This window comes from Stylophora pistillata, chromosome 2 (assembly GCF_964205215.1).
Source record: "Stylophora pistillata chromosome 2, jaStyPist1.2, whole genome shotgun sequence".
Taxonomy (NCBI): Eukaryota; Metazoa; Cnidaria; class Anthozoa; order Scleractinia; family Pocilloporidae; genus Stylophora; species Stylophora pistillata.
Genome location: NC_142520.1, coordinates 28,291,244 through 28,307,736, shown reverse-complemented (window position 1 = coordinate 28,307,736; position 16,493 = coordinate 28,291,244). Strand labels below are relative to the sequence as shown.

The following is a 16,493-nucleotide window of genomic DNA, read 5'->3' as shown; positions in this document are numbered from 1 at the left end:
TTATTAAGCTATTGCAAATTTCCTCTCTAAAGAAGTACAGAGTCATAAAAAATTGGGTGGCTTTTAAGGCAAGATTGTCCAAGCATTCAAGATGGCTGACCTGCCAAAAATAACTTGGTTATCAAAGGACCAATCTTTGAGGAAAGATCCCCTCAAGAAGCAGATGCAAAATGTGCTGGCATTTTCCTGGCAACTTAAAAAGCTTGCAGACCAAATATGAAGAAAATTTTAAAGACAGTAGCCACCTCCAAATTCCCCTTTCCATTCTCAACTAATTACCCAGAAATTAAACTAGCTGGTGTGAAATAAGTGTAGAAAAACAAACATGGCCTCTAGGGGTATTTACGACAAATACCTGAGTTATAATTCAAAATTGATATTTGAAGAGTTTTGAAATATCAAGAGCAGACTTATTTTTAATCCCTAATACTCTTAGGAAATGAATTTATTTTCTTTATACTATATAAGGCAACTAGTAAAATGCAAAATTGTCCCTTTCACATGTGAGTGTTCAAATTTGGCTGAAATACTTTCAATCTTAGCCAATTGCATTTCAGAAATTTCTGAGCCTGTAACTGTGGCATAAACCTTGGAACAAGAAACCATTAAAAAAAAAAATGGTTTCATGCTCAAAACTCACCCACTGGCCACAAAAGCCATTTAAACTTAAATAATAATCATAACATCACTCTATAATTCATAATAAATGGAGAAAAAAGATGAATGTATTAATGCTACAACCAGCTCTACTGGTAAGTTGTTACTCTAACAATGTATATTGTAAATAAAATAGCAAAATAATATTACATTGACCTAACAATGTTATAAATACAATTTGTTGAAGATTTTTTTCTATACTGTGAAGTGACTGAGGAAAAATTGTAACGATGTTGATTATCAAATTATACTTGCACCACACAACACTTGAGCAAGCATAGTAACATTATAATTTCAAATTACATTACATGTAATGTGTATATATCCCACTACCACTGATACTTATCAATTTAAGGATTAAGGCATTGATGAGGCTATTATAGCCACCCAATTTTATAAAAAACTAACTACACCTAAGGAAGAATTATTTTAAAATGCAATGACACAACTAGTTTGAAAACTACCTAGCCATTTGTTCAATAGAGTCCACAGAGTCTGGGATCATTTCCCCAGGGCTATCATAGGTAAGGGTGGAGGTGTTCACAGGTTTGTTTACCATCCAGGATAGGTACATATTCCAACAAAGAGACACCCCTTGGACAAAATTAGCTCGCAGTTGGACAGGGACAAAAGTAAAATTAATTGCTTGTACAAATGGCCACACTTTGTATCCTGTGATCAGAGTTCTTAAGTACTTCTCTTCAAGGATTTCCTTTATCTCATTGACATCTTTCCCAGACAGAGTCCCGGATAAGCTATAGAAGAAAAATATTATAAAAGGACCATAAACTGTTTGGTCGACGACAAGTTTCTTGAGAATTTGTATCTTGGATGTAGGTGGTATAAGGCGCTCAAGCGTTAGAAACCATGTCCTTTGAATAGGCCCAATAATGACTCCCATTATGCACATGCGAAGTGTTCTTCTAAAATCGTGATGCAATTCCTTCTTTTCGATAATTTGCTGAGTCAAGATGTCACTTGTACTAAACATCACAGCTAAAAAGATAAAATGGATGTAAACGTTCCCATCTTGGAAAAAAAGGACTAATTCATTGGATTAATCTTACCAGTAGTCAATGTTTGAGTTCTCCATGGATGTGTGGTGAGATATCTTTGATATTTTGCCCATAAAGTCGAAATAACTCTCATATTTTAATGGCCGCTAGAGCAGTAACCCCCAGGCGTCATATTTAAAATAATTTCGTCTCGCATTGAGACTGGTTCGAGTTGAACCGATTCTCTCCCCAGTCTTTTACGAGCAAAACTGATGTGTTGACTTAACGACTTTACATGACGTAGAACTAGCCTAGGTGTAGCCGTACCCTTCCCAAGAGGAGAAACGTTTCTCCTCGGGGGAAGGTTACGGCTACACGTGGGCTACATTAAACAGTTAACACCTGCTTTGTAATCGTAAACAAATAAGGGAATTTTCCGTGACCATCAAAGGCCCCAAATTAAATAAAATGTGACCTACATTTGTATGTAAAAAAAGTCATCTGATTTCTATTTTACGAAATTTATCTCTCAATATGATTGAAAATTTGGATATAAGGCGACGCATGATTTTGCGATCATTATTATTTGTTTTGTAATATAGAATATTAAGATGAGAGTTATCATCGCAGTTATGAGCACCACTTAGGCAGTTGTGAAAATCCAAGCCTGAAAAAAACAATTTCGGGGCTCGTACGGGAGTAGAACCCATGACGTTTGCAATACCGGTGTTGTGCTCTAACAACTGAGCAATAAATTCAACGGGAAGCTAGTCATTTTGTCCGTTCAACTATAGTATGTAAACTATAGTATATATTAATCAACTTTAAAATAGACTTTTAGAACCAAACGCTATAGCAGGTCATGGGGCAGGTTGTTCTGTGTTCTTTTTGGGGTGGGGAGGGGTGGTGTTCTAACCAGCTTTAGCCACATGTCAAACCCACGGGTTCTGTTTGAGATATTGAAAATTTATGACTAGAAAAGAAAATCATAACCCTTGTCTGAACTGGATACAAAGGTAGGGCATTTTTTTTATTACTTACAGACTGAGCTTCCAATGTATGCGTTATTCAACTGACGAATTTGAGTGAATCAATTGATTTTCTAGACTGTCAATCCGGCAGTGATTAAATATGTCCAAATATTAGGTGAGAGAAAATTCAAGATTCCGTCCATCACCTGACCACTCCCGAATGTGATCACATATGCTTGGAGTTTTGATTATGGGAATTTCTGTTGTCCTTGGGATGAGACAGATGGGAATCAATGAAAGCGAATCCGTTACACATCAACTGTAATACGAGAAGAGAACAGATCGAAGGCGCAAAGCTCACCGTGTATCTTAGCGAATAAATGAGTTATTTACCTAATCATGAACTGTTTATTTGACACGTGCCGGTGGCAAATCATTTTCTGAACAATCAGAATGAATCATCTGGTTGGTACGTTGGTTAGGTTAAACTCATGCGTTGACGTTCTCGGAGCAATAGTATCTTTTAGTCACATGGTAGGAGAAAAATTAGTGAAAGCATGTGGTCCTGGGGACTAAAATGAAACGTACTGTTAACTACTCGGTTCTGTAAAAACAAAGTTCTTTGTTCGCGCACACACTAATCCAAGTAGTAAAAATGTATAGCCAAAATTCACGAGTTTTATACCTGCCAGCATTTTGTATATATCACGGTCACATTACAATGTACACTAATTAGCAACGATTCTATTTTGATAAAACGTAAATGGCGGCGCGAATTGCTGATTATGCAACATCTCCCCTCTAATAAAAGAAAAACAAAACTTAGGCCTTAGCTGAAAACATTGAAATTAATCAAATTGTCTCTCTAAGTCTTTTAGGTCTTGTAATCACACGTCTTGGTCGTTCACTGCTACTATTATCGCCACGCTTCATACTATCGGCAGGAACGGGAGTAATCTCTTGTGCTGGACGAATGAAGCGACGATTCCTCACTAACTGGGCTCCCTTAGTAGTTTCCACACTGTACGATCTCGGTTGAGATGCTACTGGCGTTTTGGTAACGGTTGCTGGAGTCCACTGGTTATATTGGGGGTGAAACTGTACGTACACTCTCTGATTTTGTGGCAATGAAGGTAGATCGCTTGCAGCTTTGTTGTAGTGTTCGCACATTTTGTTCTTGTCTTTTACAATTTGCTCTCGGACAACCTGGTAATGAGGATTCTGGATAGGGGATTTGGCTGGAAGTAATGCTCTGTACTTTCGTCCATTCAATAGCTCTGCAGGTGACGGTATGCTGGTAGTAAGGGGTGTGGGCCCTGTAGACCAATATAGCTAAGTTTGGATCATGTCCTGCGGCTGCACATTTTCTCATGCACTGCTTGACCGTCTGCACCATACGTTCGATAAAACCATTACTCTGCGGGTAACGAGGGCTAGACGTGATGTGGTCAAAGCGGTATTGGTTTGCAAAGGCTGCAAATTCCTTCGACGAGAACGGGGGACCGTTGTCTGTCATAAGGGTTTGAGGTACTTCATATTCGCTAAACACTTGCTTCAAAATCTCGGTGGTAGTGTTCGCATTAGTGCTGCGTACCTTCCGAATCACGGGAAACCTACTGTAGTAGTCTGCTATCAGGAGGTAGGTAATAGACTGAAACTCGAAGAAATCAATTCCTAACTTCTCCCAAGGTCCTAGAGGAACTTCATGGGGCAACATTGTCTCGCGTTGTTGGCTCCTCTAGAACGTCTAGCACACCTCACAACCTTGTGCTGCCTGTAGTAAATCTGAGGTTATTCCTGGCCAGAATACTGCTTATCGGGCTCTTAGTTGCATCTTCTCAAAACCAAAATGACCCTCGTGGATGGTTTGGAGGACTCTGCTACGCAATTTCTCAGGAACTATGAGTCGATGGCCTTTGAACAATAGACCATTCTCAGCGCTGATCTCTTCTCTGTAGCTCTAGTAGCCTACAAGAAGTGGGTGGCAATCTTTCTTTAATTCAGGCCATCCATTTGCTACCACTTGCATCAGTAAGCCGAAAATAGTGTCTTCTACAGTTGCGTGTCTGAAATCTCCAACTCTCGTAGAATCGGTGGGGATTTCCTCTGTGAGCATGTGAACTGGAATGAAATCTTCCTCGTCTTCTTCTTCAGGTGTTGGCTGAGGAGATACTCTGGACAGTGCGTCAGCTACGACATTATCCTTCCCTTTCAGGTATTCAATGTTTACGTCATACTGAGATAAGTCTCAGCAATAGCCTCTGAAGGCGTGGTGAGTTACACACTACTACTAGAGTTACACGCTGACCAATGGTTTGTGATCTGTTTGGACCGTCGCTGTGTATCCATACACATAATGATGAAATCTTTCAAGAGCCAAAACAACACTGAGCAGCTCTCGTTCAATGTTAGAGTAAGATTGTTCCGTCTCAGTGAGGGCTCTTGATGCGTAGATCACAGGCTTATCATCTTGGAGTAGAACTGCTCCTAATCCTTTCTTGGATGCGTCTGACTGAATAGTGCTAGCTTTAGACTGATCAAAGTATGCCAATACTGGTGCACTTGTAATCTCTTTCTTGATAGCCTCAAATGCTGTTTGTTGTGAGCTTTCCCAGGTAAAGAGATTGTCCTTCTTACAGAGGGTTCTAAGCGGTGCAACGTCATGGATAGTTTCTTCGTTGGCGTGGCAAAGGATATCGTCAACGATTCCAACGCTATTAGGGACAATTTTCAGTACTCTGTCGATTCTTTCCTGAAAGACATCTCCTGATACCTTTAGCCCAAAGGGTAGGCGTAGCCATCGGTACTTACCCCAGGGTGTATTGAAAGTTGTCAGGTAACTGCTTTCCTTGTCAAGAGAGACATGCCAATATCCCGATTTCGCGTCAAGCAAACTGAAATACTTCGAATTTGCTAATTCCGGTAGGATGTCATCGACTGTTCTGCTGTACCACTGATTTCTCTTTATCGCTCGGTTGAGATCTATTGGATCAAGACATAGCCGTAAGGAACCATCTGGTTTCATAACTGGAACAATCGAGTTAATCCACTCAGTGTGCTCCCTTACTTCTTTAATGACTCCAAGCTGTGTCAATCTCTCCAATTCTGCTTTATAGGGTGGTTTTAGGCTGACTGCAACTTGGCGCGGTGGGTGTTGAACGGGGTTGTAGCCTTTCTTTAACTGGATAGGATAAGGTCCACCTGGTAAATTTCCTTTGCCTTGAAACACATCGCCGTATTCCTGCAGTAAGTAATCCTTAGTGCTGGGCAATGAGTGTGTCTTTCCATTAATGGTTATCTTCTCTTCAGTGCTGCTTTGGATCACTGGTACCACTGGATCAGTGCATTTCTGAACTCTTGGAATTACTGGACCATTAGTGGTTTTCGCGGGCTCTTCCACGATTGTTTTGATAGACCTATCTGTTTTAGCTTGGACACCAGGTTTCTGGATTTCAGGGAAATTGACGTATTCCATGATTAACGCTTGCTTTCTGCCTAGGATCATATGACCTTTGCTGTCTGCGATTTCGCACAAAAAACTCTGAATATCTTGTTACCATGGTAAAGGTACACAATGCAGGAACCAAGGTTTTCCACTGGACTGTCATCGTAGCCCTTGAGATTCACGGTTGGTTTGCCCAACTTCAAGTCGTTTTCGAAGAGGGCTTTAGCCTTGTACAACGGCATTATGTTACAACTTGCTCCGGTATCAACCTCGCAGTCAATCTGGAAGATTTGTGATGAAAATTCCTGGCTGAGCCATAGCGGGCGGATGTGAGGTTCTGATTTTGGATGATTGAGACTTTCTACTAATTAAATGTCAACACACATAGTTAAAGTGGCTTGATGGTAACGCCGATTTTGTCAGAATTTTTTCCTTTGACTTTAGTAAGGCTTTCGACTCTGTATCACACTATTCCCTCTGTAGTAAATTAAAGCAAGTTAACATTAATCCATATATTATTAATTGGCTTATTAGTTTTGTAAATCATAGAGAGCAGAGAGTTGTTGTCGATGGTCATAGTACTGAATATGTTTCTATAAATAGGGGTGTTCAAGGTACAGTCCTGGGGCCGGTCTTATTTTCTATTTTTATTAATGATATCAAAGCTGTTAATACTAATAAGAATCTTCTAGTTAGATTTGCTGATGATATAACTATTAGTTTACCAATCGAGGCAAATATAGGCTTAGATGAATCCGAAACGGAAGTCCTATCCTTATTGAATGGTCCGAAAAGAACTGCATGAAAGTCAACTTGACGAAAACATGGGAACTTCTTTTACGAGGAAAGACTTCCAAGACGCCTCCTGAACCACTCGAGATCATAGCGAGGAAAGAAAAACTGAAACTATGGGGTGTTACCTTCGAGCAAGTGCCAGTTAACTGGTCATATTGATTATCTATTTAGTAAGGCTAGCAGTAGGTTGTATATTTTGTGAATATGTAAATATTATGGCTACCCTATTGAGAATTTGGACTTACTTTCTCAAAGTTTGATTCTTTCAGTTTTTACATATGCTATTGAGGTCTGGGGGTGTGCTTTTTATAGTAAATATTTAAGTAGAATTGATAAGCTCTTTGCCAGGTGTTATAAGCTGGGTTACTGCTTAAAGCAACACAGTATCTTGGATATCCGTTGTAATAGAGATAAGTTATGGCAAAGGATCTCTTCCACCAACACTGCGTTGAGCGATCTCTTACCTCCCCAGAGAACACGGCAGTTAAGAACTAGGTCGCATAATTATATTTTGCCTAAGGTTCAGACAAGCCGTTTTAAATCAGTTTTTATTAATAGATGTCTTTTCAATAGTAATTAAATCAGTTTTTATTAATAGATGTCTTTTCAATAGTAATTAATACCTTTTCTTTTTCCTTATTCATTCTATTCATGTTAATTGTTGCACGTCTGTTTGCACAATAATTCCTAATAAAGACCTTTATTATCATTATTATTATTGTTATTATTATTATTACTGTTACTGTCTTGAGGTGATGAATAGGCGCGTTGAAGTAAACTGGCTCGTACTCATTCAGTACGCCGGCAGTCCGTGCACTCAGAAGCTGTTGTAGACTGGACTTGTAACTCATTGACACGTGCGTCTTTACTCTTTGATTTGCACACGGAACCGTAATACCCTTCCTTCCCACACTTGAAGCACTTTGCCTTCTTTGCGGGACACTCACTTTTGGGACGTGACGGTTTCGCTCCACAATAGAAACAAGTTTCCCTCTTTGACCTTCCCCGTTTCTGATCACTGGAAGCTGCTCTTTGTTGCTGCTGTCTGTTCCGGTTGGCTCTTGATTGCCTGTTTCCTTGGAGTTTATGAACTTCCATTTGTAGTGGTTCGCCTTTGAATTCCGGTCGCATATAACCAACTTGGTATGTTGTGGCGTCCTGATTCTGAGCGATTTCTATTGCCTCTTCTAGCGTCAATTCGGAACCTTTTTCAATGCATTTGTAATATACCTCTTTGGAGCGTAGTCCAATAACTATTGCATCCCGAAGTAGTCGGTCGCGGGCTTCTGGAGGATATTCACACTGGTTGCACAGAATAGTGGCTTTGTCAATGTACTCTGCAAGGCTAAGATCACCTTGCTCCAGGCGGCGGAAGTTTGATGCGTCTGCGAGTGCATTGGATTTCAGCTTTGTCTACTCCACGAACTTTTTAAACAGCACGCTTGGATCTCCCTTCTCTTCAGTGGTGAGATTCAGTGACTTAATATGTGTTCTTCCAGCTTTTCCTGCCCAAATAAGAACATAATTTGCTTTCACAGCTTTGCTCTTCGAAGCTAGCGGACCATTCAAAAGAAGTTCGCATTCCTCAACCCAATCCAAGCACTTTTGGTAACATTCGGGGCCCGGCGTAAAGTTTCCTTTCGGCGCTGGTAAATGCTCCAATTCAGCCATTGTAGATTGAGAGAGTTGATGTTTCGAAAGCTGGCGGTGATCGCTGTCGACGTTAGTCTTGGCTGGGTTTGTTAAATCCTGACACCATGTTAACTACTCGGTTCTGTAAAAACAAAGTTTTTTATTCGCGCACACACTAATCCAAGTAGTAAAAATGTAGAGCCAAAATTCACGAGTTTTATACCTGCTAGCATTTTGCATATATTACGGTCACGCTACAATGTACACTAATTAGCAACGATTCTATTTTGATAAAACGTGAATGGCGGCGTGAATTGCTGATTATGCGACACGTACCTGTTGGGGACCGGTGATTAGTTACCTCCTTAGGGAGTGGTCGGACGATTTTAATTGCGAAACCTGATTATAATTTTCCTGATCTTTCTAAAGGCTATTCAGTATTTTAATGATGCCCCTTCATTGACTGGCAACTTTTTTTTTTTTTTTTTATATTATGGTTTATTCTTTGTTCCCAGTTAGCAACGACTGATCCCCTGTAGGATCTTTTTTAAAACCATTTGATGCCCCCTGAAATCCTCCGGTACCCGTCATAAGCTATAAAATGAGATCATTCACTTGACTCTGATGATGACTTCCGCACAGGTTGTCGAAACGTCAGTCACTACTACCGACCACCGTCTTCTCAGAACTACACCCACCCGGACGATCAGACTACACCTTCAAAATAAGATTGCTTTTGCATTAAGTGCTTGTCTTTTTTTTAAATTAGTACTCTCGATTTTGCTTTTCTTTCAGTACGAAAATGGGCTCGGTAACGTTATCAAGAGTGCTTAGTTGAAGTGTCAGCATCTTGATTCTTCAAAAGGAAAGGGAAGATAACAACAACTAAAACAGCCTCGTGAAGGGGCATCAGAATCGCCATTGATCCAAATTATGGTTGAATCCGAAAGTACAGAAAAGGGAAGGAACATAGTTTGTTTTTTCTTTTTTGGCATTTTGTCACTCGTCTATGATGAAATTTGCCTCATTGCCGCTGAGGACATTCTTGCAGGATCAATGGTGGCCACAACTACAGTCATTTTATCCATTGCTATTCCCGTGCTCTGTATCAAGCTCGCAGCTCCCTGGTTTCTTCAGCGCATTTCTTATTGGAAGAAAATCATGTTCGTCGTCGTATTTTTTCTCGGAGGATTAACAACGCTTGTCAGCTCCCAGCGCATCTTGGGAAGACTCGCAGGAGTGGGCGTTATAGAGTCTGGCGTGGCTACAAGTGAAATAACCTTTCTGTCTCTTACAGCGTTCTACGGGCACATAACAGTAAGCTCCTTTGTGGCTGGTGTTGGGTTATCATCTTTCATAGGACCCCTTTACTACACAAGTATGTGGCGCTAAAAAAACCATATTTGTTTTTGGTTCTTTGTTATTGTTTTCTTATCTTAGCCTTCAAAATATTATGTAATGTCTTGAAGCCTTCAACTTCCCAAGGTAATTAACATACAACTTCTCCCCACTTGATATCCATACATGACTATATCGATATAAAACCAAATTCTCTTAACTAATTCATAAGGAAATATGCAGCAGCTAGAGAGGAGAATTGACCATTGCAATTAGATATTGGTTTAATTTTGTTTCATCTTGCTTCGTTTTGCCTTTGTCTTACTTACGGTCGTCTGTTTGCTTGTCTGTTCGTTTGCTTGTTTGTTTGTTTCTTTTTTGAGTCAGAATCAAATGCAGGAGAGAAAATCTACCCATAAATCATGTGAGAGTGATCGTTAGAAAATAACCGCTCAGCCTCATTTTACTTACAGTGAATATGCTACCCTAACACTTACTCGGTGCATGATGCCAATAGATATAAAAGCTTTGCAAAGTGCTGTTCGTTTCGTTTTCGTTAGAAGCGAATCAAATGGGGTAACTAGTTCTTGGAAAACAACATTTATGTTCCGTATGATGCACGATCCTCGCAGTAGAGAGCGCTATTCATGCAATAGCGAAAATCAGACCTGAAAAAAATCAGGCCTGTACGAAATTCGAACCACTGACGTCTGCGATACTAGTGCAGCGCTCTACCAATTGAGCTAACAAGCCAACTTGGAGCAGGCCGTTAAGTTGATTCGTAATAAACCCGTGATGATAAATCAGATACAATGAATATATATGAAATTCATATATTTTGAACTGCGGTTGTAGATACCGTATGATGCACGATCCTCGCAGTAGAGAGCGCTATTTATGCAATAGCGAAAATCAGACCTGAAAAAAATCAGGCCTGTACGGGATTCGAACCACTGACCTCTGCGATACTAGTGCAGCGCTCTACCAATTGAGCTAACAAGCCAACTGGGAGCAGGCTGTTAAGTTGATTCGTAATAAACCCGTGAAAGTGATAAATCAGATACAATGTATATATGAAGTTCATATACAGGCCGTACAGGCCTGATTTTTTTCAGGTCTGATTTTCGCTATTGCATAAATAGCGCTCTCTACTGCGAGGATCGTGCATCATACGGTATCTACAACCGCAGTTCAAAATATATGAACTTCATATATATGCTTTGTATCTGATTTATCATCACGGGTTTATTAAGAATCAACTTAACGGCCTGTTCCCAGTTGGCTTGTTAGCTCAATTGGTAGAGCGCTGCACTAATATCGCAGAGGTCAGTGGTTCGAATCCCGTAAAGACCTGATTTTTTTTTTTCCAGGTCTGATTTTCGCTATTGCATAAATAGCGCTCTCTACTGCGAGGATCGCGCATCATACGGTATCTACAACCGCAGTTCAAAATATATGAACTTCATATACATTCTTTGTAACATTTATGTTATTTCACTTGATTGGCAGGTCTTACCACGTGGTCTTGTTTGCCACCCCGCAGCACCATTATGATAACTATCCCTTGGCCCTTTCTACTGATACTTTTCTACGCCCTTCTGGATAAGGAGCCTATCCGTAAGAAACAGACCATAGCGAGCAATGAGGACCATCCGTTTGTAGAAGACAATACACAAGTTTTCACATTTTTGGACAGATTAACTGTAGCCAAGAATATTTTTCCATATATAATATTCCTTTTTATAACATATTTCTCAGAATATCTTTCGAATCACGCTGTTATAACCACTTTAGGGTTTCCAAATGCGCCTTTCAAGCCGAGAGACCATTATCCTTATTACATACTTTCGTATCATGTTGGTAAGTTCATGGGCCGGTCCCACTTGTTTTTAGTTTCCGCAATCGATCCTAAACTAGTTCATTACATCAGGGTCAGACGAACATGGATCTTAGCCTTGATAGCGTTTCTGCACGGCTTGTTTTTCTTCCTAGCTTCGTGGTACAGATTTGTCCCACGGGTAGAGATTATTATTGCTTTGTGTTTTACAGAGGGATTTACGGCAGGATCCATGTATCTTAATTCCGCTCACACTATTTCTGAATTGATGGCAGATCAGGAGAAAAAAGAGTTCGCGTTGAGTTTGCTTACGGTTGGTAACGCTTGCGGCAAACTGGCCGCCGGATTGTGCGGCTTGTTTCAAGAACCTCTCCTAAAGAAACACTGTGTTGAAGATCTCAAGCTGGGAGAATATTGTTTAACAAGACATACGCGCAAAGCAGGCTGGAATAAAAGCTTGAATTGTTGAATGTTCTATTTGCCTTTTTGTGTCCGGCCATGAAATCGGCGAACGTATTTGCTTAAAAGAAAGGTGGGAAGAGAAATGTGGGAGGGGAAGAGGGGTGAGTATTTGTACAACTTCTTTCTCAGTGTTTAGTCTCCTGTCTTATTTTCTCGTTTGGTCTCGTCGTGTTGAATCCTTCCCTCTTCACATTGGTGATCCATCTTTTTTTCCTGTAAGGGTGGGGTGGGTGGGGGAAGTGTAGGGAAGGGGGAACAGTGTTAATACCTTCAAAGCAGCTTTTAAAGGAAATTATGTGAAGCTTTCTGTCGAATTTGGGCGTTTTAGATTACTTTTTGCGTATTTCTTTGTTTCATCAGCACTTTCCAGTCAATGTCTTGGGAAAGTAACTTCGATGACCAAGATTAGTGAAATTAATAAAAGAGAATGAGTCAAAAATCGTGAAATAATTTAGTTTTAACAATTGAGTTGATCAAGTGAATTGGGCACTGTGAAGAGACTAAAGGGAATTTGCCTTTTGTCAAAGCCAATGATTCATTCTAATAAGGGCTATTGCTTGAAGAAAAATCACCTTTAGAAACTCTTTATGGTGGTCAATTCAAATGTAAACTCAGTTGATAAAACTGAATTATCTTTTATACTCCCACCAATGCAACACCACACTTTCTTTAGAAACTCTTCCCTTTATTCAAAAATCACTAAGTCTACCTACTTCCTTCATATTTAAAGCAGGAGTGTTTAGTAGAGCCCACAGCCTCAGACCAGATTGTGAAAATAAATACCATAATTCACATTTTCTTAATAATAATAATAATAATAATAATAATAATAATAATAATAATAATAATAATAATAATAATAATAATAATAATAATAATAATAATAACAGGAATGAAAACTATCATTACTCCAGACAGGTGTGAACTTGAAAGATCCATGTTAAGTGAGTGTTTGAAACATGGAAAACTTTCTTCTTATCATTAAATACCATTGCATTATATATTTTTGAACATTTAAAATATCTTTTAAACAGCCAGAGTAGGTAATGGAAATAATTTTGTTTGCAGTCTTGGAGGCTGGCTCTTCTCAGTGAAAAGCATGATACATAAACTATGAATATTGGTTAACCTTCTACCTCCCACAAGTGATTAACCTGTAACTTCTCCCAATAACAACCATACATGATCCAGCAAACAGGTAATGAGAATACTTCAACTTATCAGGTAGTTTTTATCTTAATCTAAAACCATGTTCTCGTTACTGATTTACATTAGGAAATGCATAACAGCTAAAGGGGAGAATTAACAATCAGATCTTGGAATTTAGAGGATTTAAACCTCCTTTGCTGGAGAATAATTTGATGAACCTGTGTTGACCACTTTTAGCAGTAATGTTGTAAATCCTTCTTAATCCCAGAAAACACTGACTCATGCTCCCTATGAATGTGAAGACCTAAAAGATTTTTTTGCATCGGATAAAACCAATACCTCAATTCTGCTGAGAAGCATCTGACATTCAGTAAACTCAGAGTCTGATGCAACAAGTCTCTTTGAGTAAAACATCACTGATGCTGCAATGTGTTTATTACCTTGAATGACTGTAATGTCATTATTCATCTTTTGGAGATACTGTAGTCTGTTATAGTTTGGTATTACTGGAATACATTCATAAAACAACCTTCATCATATAAGCACTTTGATTGGTTCTTACCTTTGAGGTAATGGAGGACAGATGCATGAAGGATGTCACCAATAACAATTTTTTGTTTGGTTTTTTTTTTCTATCGCATAAAACAAATTTATTATATAGATATTGATGAAATACCAGGATTTCTCCTTTAACTAAAAACTCATATCTTCACCGTGTGCAGTGAAGATACTATTTTTATCTTTCACGTGTGAGGATATTGGTGTGGCCATGGTTACCAACATAATTACCCAATTGCAATAGAGCTTCTCGCTCAGGGGCATGGTCGGTTGATTTGAAATTTCATCAGTATCTATATAATAAACAGAACATTACATGGCTGCTTGGGGTTATGAATTTTATCTTCTTGTGCTGAAATTATCTCTCATGAGTGAGCACAGCTCACTCGTGAGAGACACTGTACTTTCAGCACTCGAAGATAAAATTTGTATCCCCACATGGCCATGTAATATCCTCTATATATTACATGTTGTCATGGGATCTGTTCAGTAATACATCACAGAAGATGTCAAATGTGGTAAAAACATTAGTACCACACTTTGCTGCTCCTCATGCACCACTCTTTTGTTGCTATCAAATTTTGACATCATTTGTAATCTATCACTAAACTGAAGCACAGAAACATGGAAACTATTTGTTTAATGCAGAGTAAGTAGAGTATGGCTTAAAATTCTTTACATGAATTTCTAAAAATTATTGCCTCAAGCAAGTTTTAACTCCTGTTCTTAATATAACAGTATCCAAAAGTAATCATTTGAGTGTGCATTTGTTGAATAAGTTATAAAAGCTCAGTCAACAATATGGCCTTTACTAGTAATTTCTTACCATTTGCAGTTATAGTTACACCTGATTTTGAGCGTAACACTTGACTAAATATTGCTAGATTGCATCAACTGTTAAGGTCAGTGGGTTTTAAGTTGGCTGAATTTGGATCCATTAGATACAAATCCTTCAAATCAATGAGAGTTTCTACTGTAAACTCACTGTTGTGTAAGGATTTTGAGGAATATGATGCAAATGAAGACTCTCTTGGTTACTCAGGAGTAAGTCATACACAAAATGGGTCCTTGAATGGTCTTCCAAGGTCAGAGGGATTAATAAAAATTGATTTAGATTCTGCTAATTAGAAACTCCTTCACCTGCAACCCAGGGTTGTATGTTGAAAAAAGAAACTTGTGACTTCAGTACTCAAACATCAGCAATATCCTGGAAGGTTGGTGTGGATCCATCTAATAAGAAATCTCTCTGATTGCTGGGAGTTTCTGTAGTTGACTCACTGTCTTACAAAGATGTTAACGAAGACAAGTCAAATGGAGACACATTTGGTTACTCAGGAGCATAACAGCCATATACAAATTCATGACAATAGGTCCTTGAATGGTCTTCGAAGGTCAGAGGGATTGGTTTTCCACAACACAAAATCAAAGCGACACATTAATCCCAGCAAACAACTCATTAGCAAAGCAGGATGCATTGTACAGTGACACATACACGAAGCCTGTAAATGACAATACCTTCATACTAGCAGTAAGCAATCCAAGTAACTTGGTAATTATTGGAATTGACAACACAGGGACTAAGGATAAGATGTAATTCATGGACGTCACCATACATGGCCACAACCTTTCAGTGAATACATTACCTCTGAAATATGAAACTTCAAGCCTTTGTGTGCATCTTTGTCCTTAGAACACTTCTGTGTCCTAAACATTTCTTCAGAAACTCGTAAGTGGAGTTAATTATTCCCCAAGACACCAGAGCACGTGTGTAGTTCAGTGAGACTCCATAGAAGAGCCGTCGTGTTCTCCTTCCTCGTTCATTAAAAACTACAGTGAAAGCTTTCACACAGTTGACAAATTCTCCACCCAGCTGTTTTTGCATGTGGCTTTTAACAACATTAACTGGAAAGAACAAGGTGCTCAGACAGGCCCCTAACACAGCTCCACTGACAAAATCATTGGCTGCGTTTCCAATACTAGTTTTTGCTTCCGGTAAAATGGACTTAATTGGCCCTCTCAGGCCAAAGAATAACACATTAGAGGGTCCATTTCTCAACAATATCGGAGTGAACCCTCGATAATATTCTCGTAATCCATATTGCATTCCTATGACTTTGAAAGCATGAAATGTGTTAACAAATCTCTCGTTGTGGCCACGATGAGACATCAAAGTTTGCACTCGTTCAAATGGTGTGAAAAGTGCTTCTATCGTTCCAGCTAGCATTGCTGCTATTGCACTAGTAGCCACTGGAGAAGTGTTCGTTAAATTACGAGATAGCATTCTTTGAAACTTGTGGTATGAACCAAACATAATTGCCATTGAAGTTCCTTTTTGCATCAACGGAGGAACAACTCCACGATAAAGGTTCCACACTCCTTCTCTCAGCACCTGGCGCACTGCATACCGAATCCTCAACCCCTCAACTTGCTGCCGAAACATAACTTTGTGGGCGGGGAAGGTCGAGAGAATGTTCACGGCAGCTGCTCCAGCTCCGAAAACAAAATCAGGCCAGTCTCTGTCATCTTTTTTTGAAGGATCAGACGGAGACCTTTCTGTTGACTGTGTAGAGTTTAAAGCCATAGAACAATGACCTTCTCCAACACAGCTTTTATACCACAACTTAATGATTCACGGCGCCATATTGAATATTTAC

General features: G+C 39.3%; 3 protein-coding genes and 1 pseudogene across 5 annotated transcripts; 1 reads left to right on the top strand and 3 right to left on the bottom strand.

Moving 5' to 3' along the window:
• Positions 1–398: 398 nt before the first annotated feature.
• Positions 399–1,879, bottom strand: LOC111344999 (mitochondrial inner membrane protein Mpv17). 2 transcript variants are annotated; one of them, XM_088750289.1, is made up of 2 exons: positions 1,725–1,879; positions 399–1,412 (listed from the first exon to the last, which is right to left on the bottom strand). In XM_088750289.1, the coding sequence occupies exons 1-2, from the start codon at positions 1,784–1,786 to the stop codon at positions 1,118–1,120; spliced, it is 357 nt and encodes a 118-aa protein (XP_088606415.1). In that variant the 5' UTR covers positions 1,787–1,879; the 3' UTR covers positions 399–1,117. The 2 variants fall into 2 exon arrangements, with proteins under 2 accessions (XP_088606415.1, XP_022807990.2); XM_022952255.2 differs by having other exon boundaries at positions 399–1,653; positions 1,725–1,878.
• A 704-nt stretch (positions 1,880–2,583) lies between these two features.
• On the top strand, positions 2,584–12,140 carry LOC111345000 (uncharacterized). 2 transcript variants are annotated; one of them, XM_022952257.2, is made up of 3 exons: positions 2,584–2,668; positions 9,291–9,873; positions 11,343–12,140. In XM_022952257.2, exons 2-3 carry the CDS (start codon positions 9,429–9,431, stop codon positions 12,137–12,139), a joined length of 1,242 nt encoding a protein of 413 aa, XP_022807992.2. In that variant the 5' UTR covers positions 2,584–2,668; positions 9,291–9,428; the 3' UTR covers position 12,140. The 2 variants fall into 2 exon arrangements, with proteins under 2 accessions (XP_022807992.2, XP_022807991.2); XM_022952256.2 differs by lacking the exon at positions 2,584–2,668 and having other exon boundaries at positions 9,193–9,873.
• LOC111344997 (uncharacterized) lies at positions 7,427–9,098 on the bottom strand (annotated as a pseudogene).
• Positions 12,141–12,796: 656 nt separating the features above from the next.
• On the bottom strand, positions 12,797–16,488 carry LOC111345003 (mitochondrial nicotinamide adenine dinucleotide transporter SLC25A51). The gene has a single exon (XM_022952260.2). It carries the CDS (start codon positions 16,418–16,420, stop codon positions 15,500–15,502), a length of 921 nt encoding a protein of 306 aa, XP_022807995.2. The 5' UTR covers positions 16,421–16,488; the 3' UTR covers positions 12,797–15,499.
• Between the last annotated feature and the right edge of the window lie 5 nt (positions 16,489–16,493).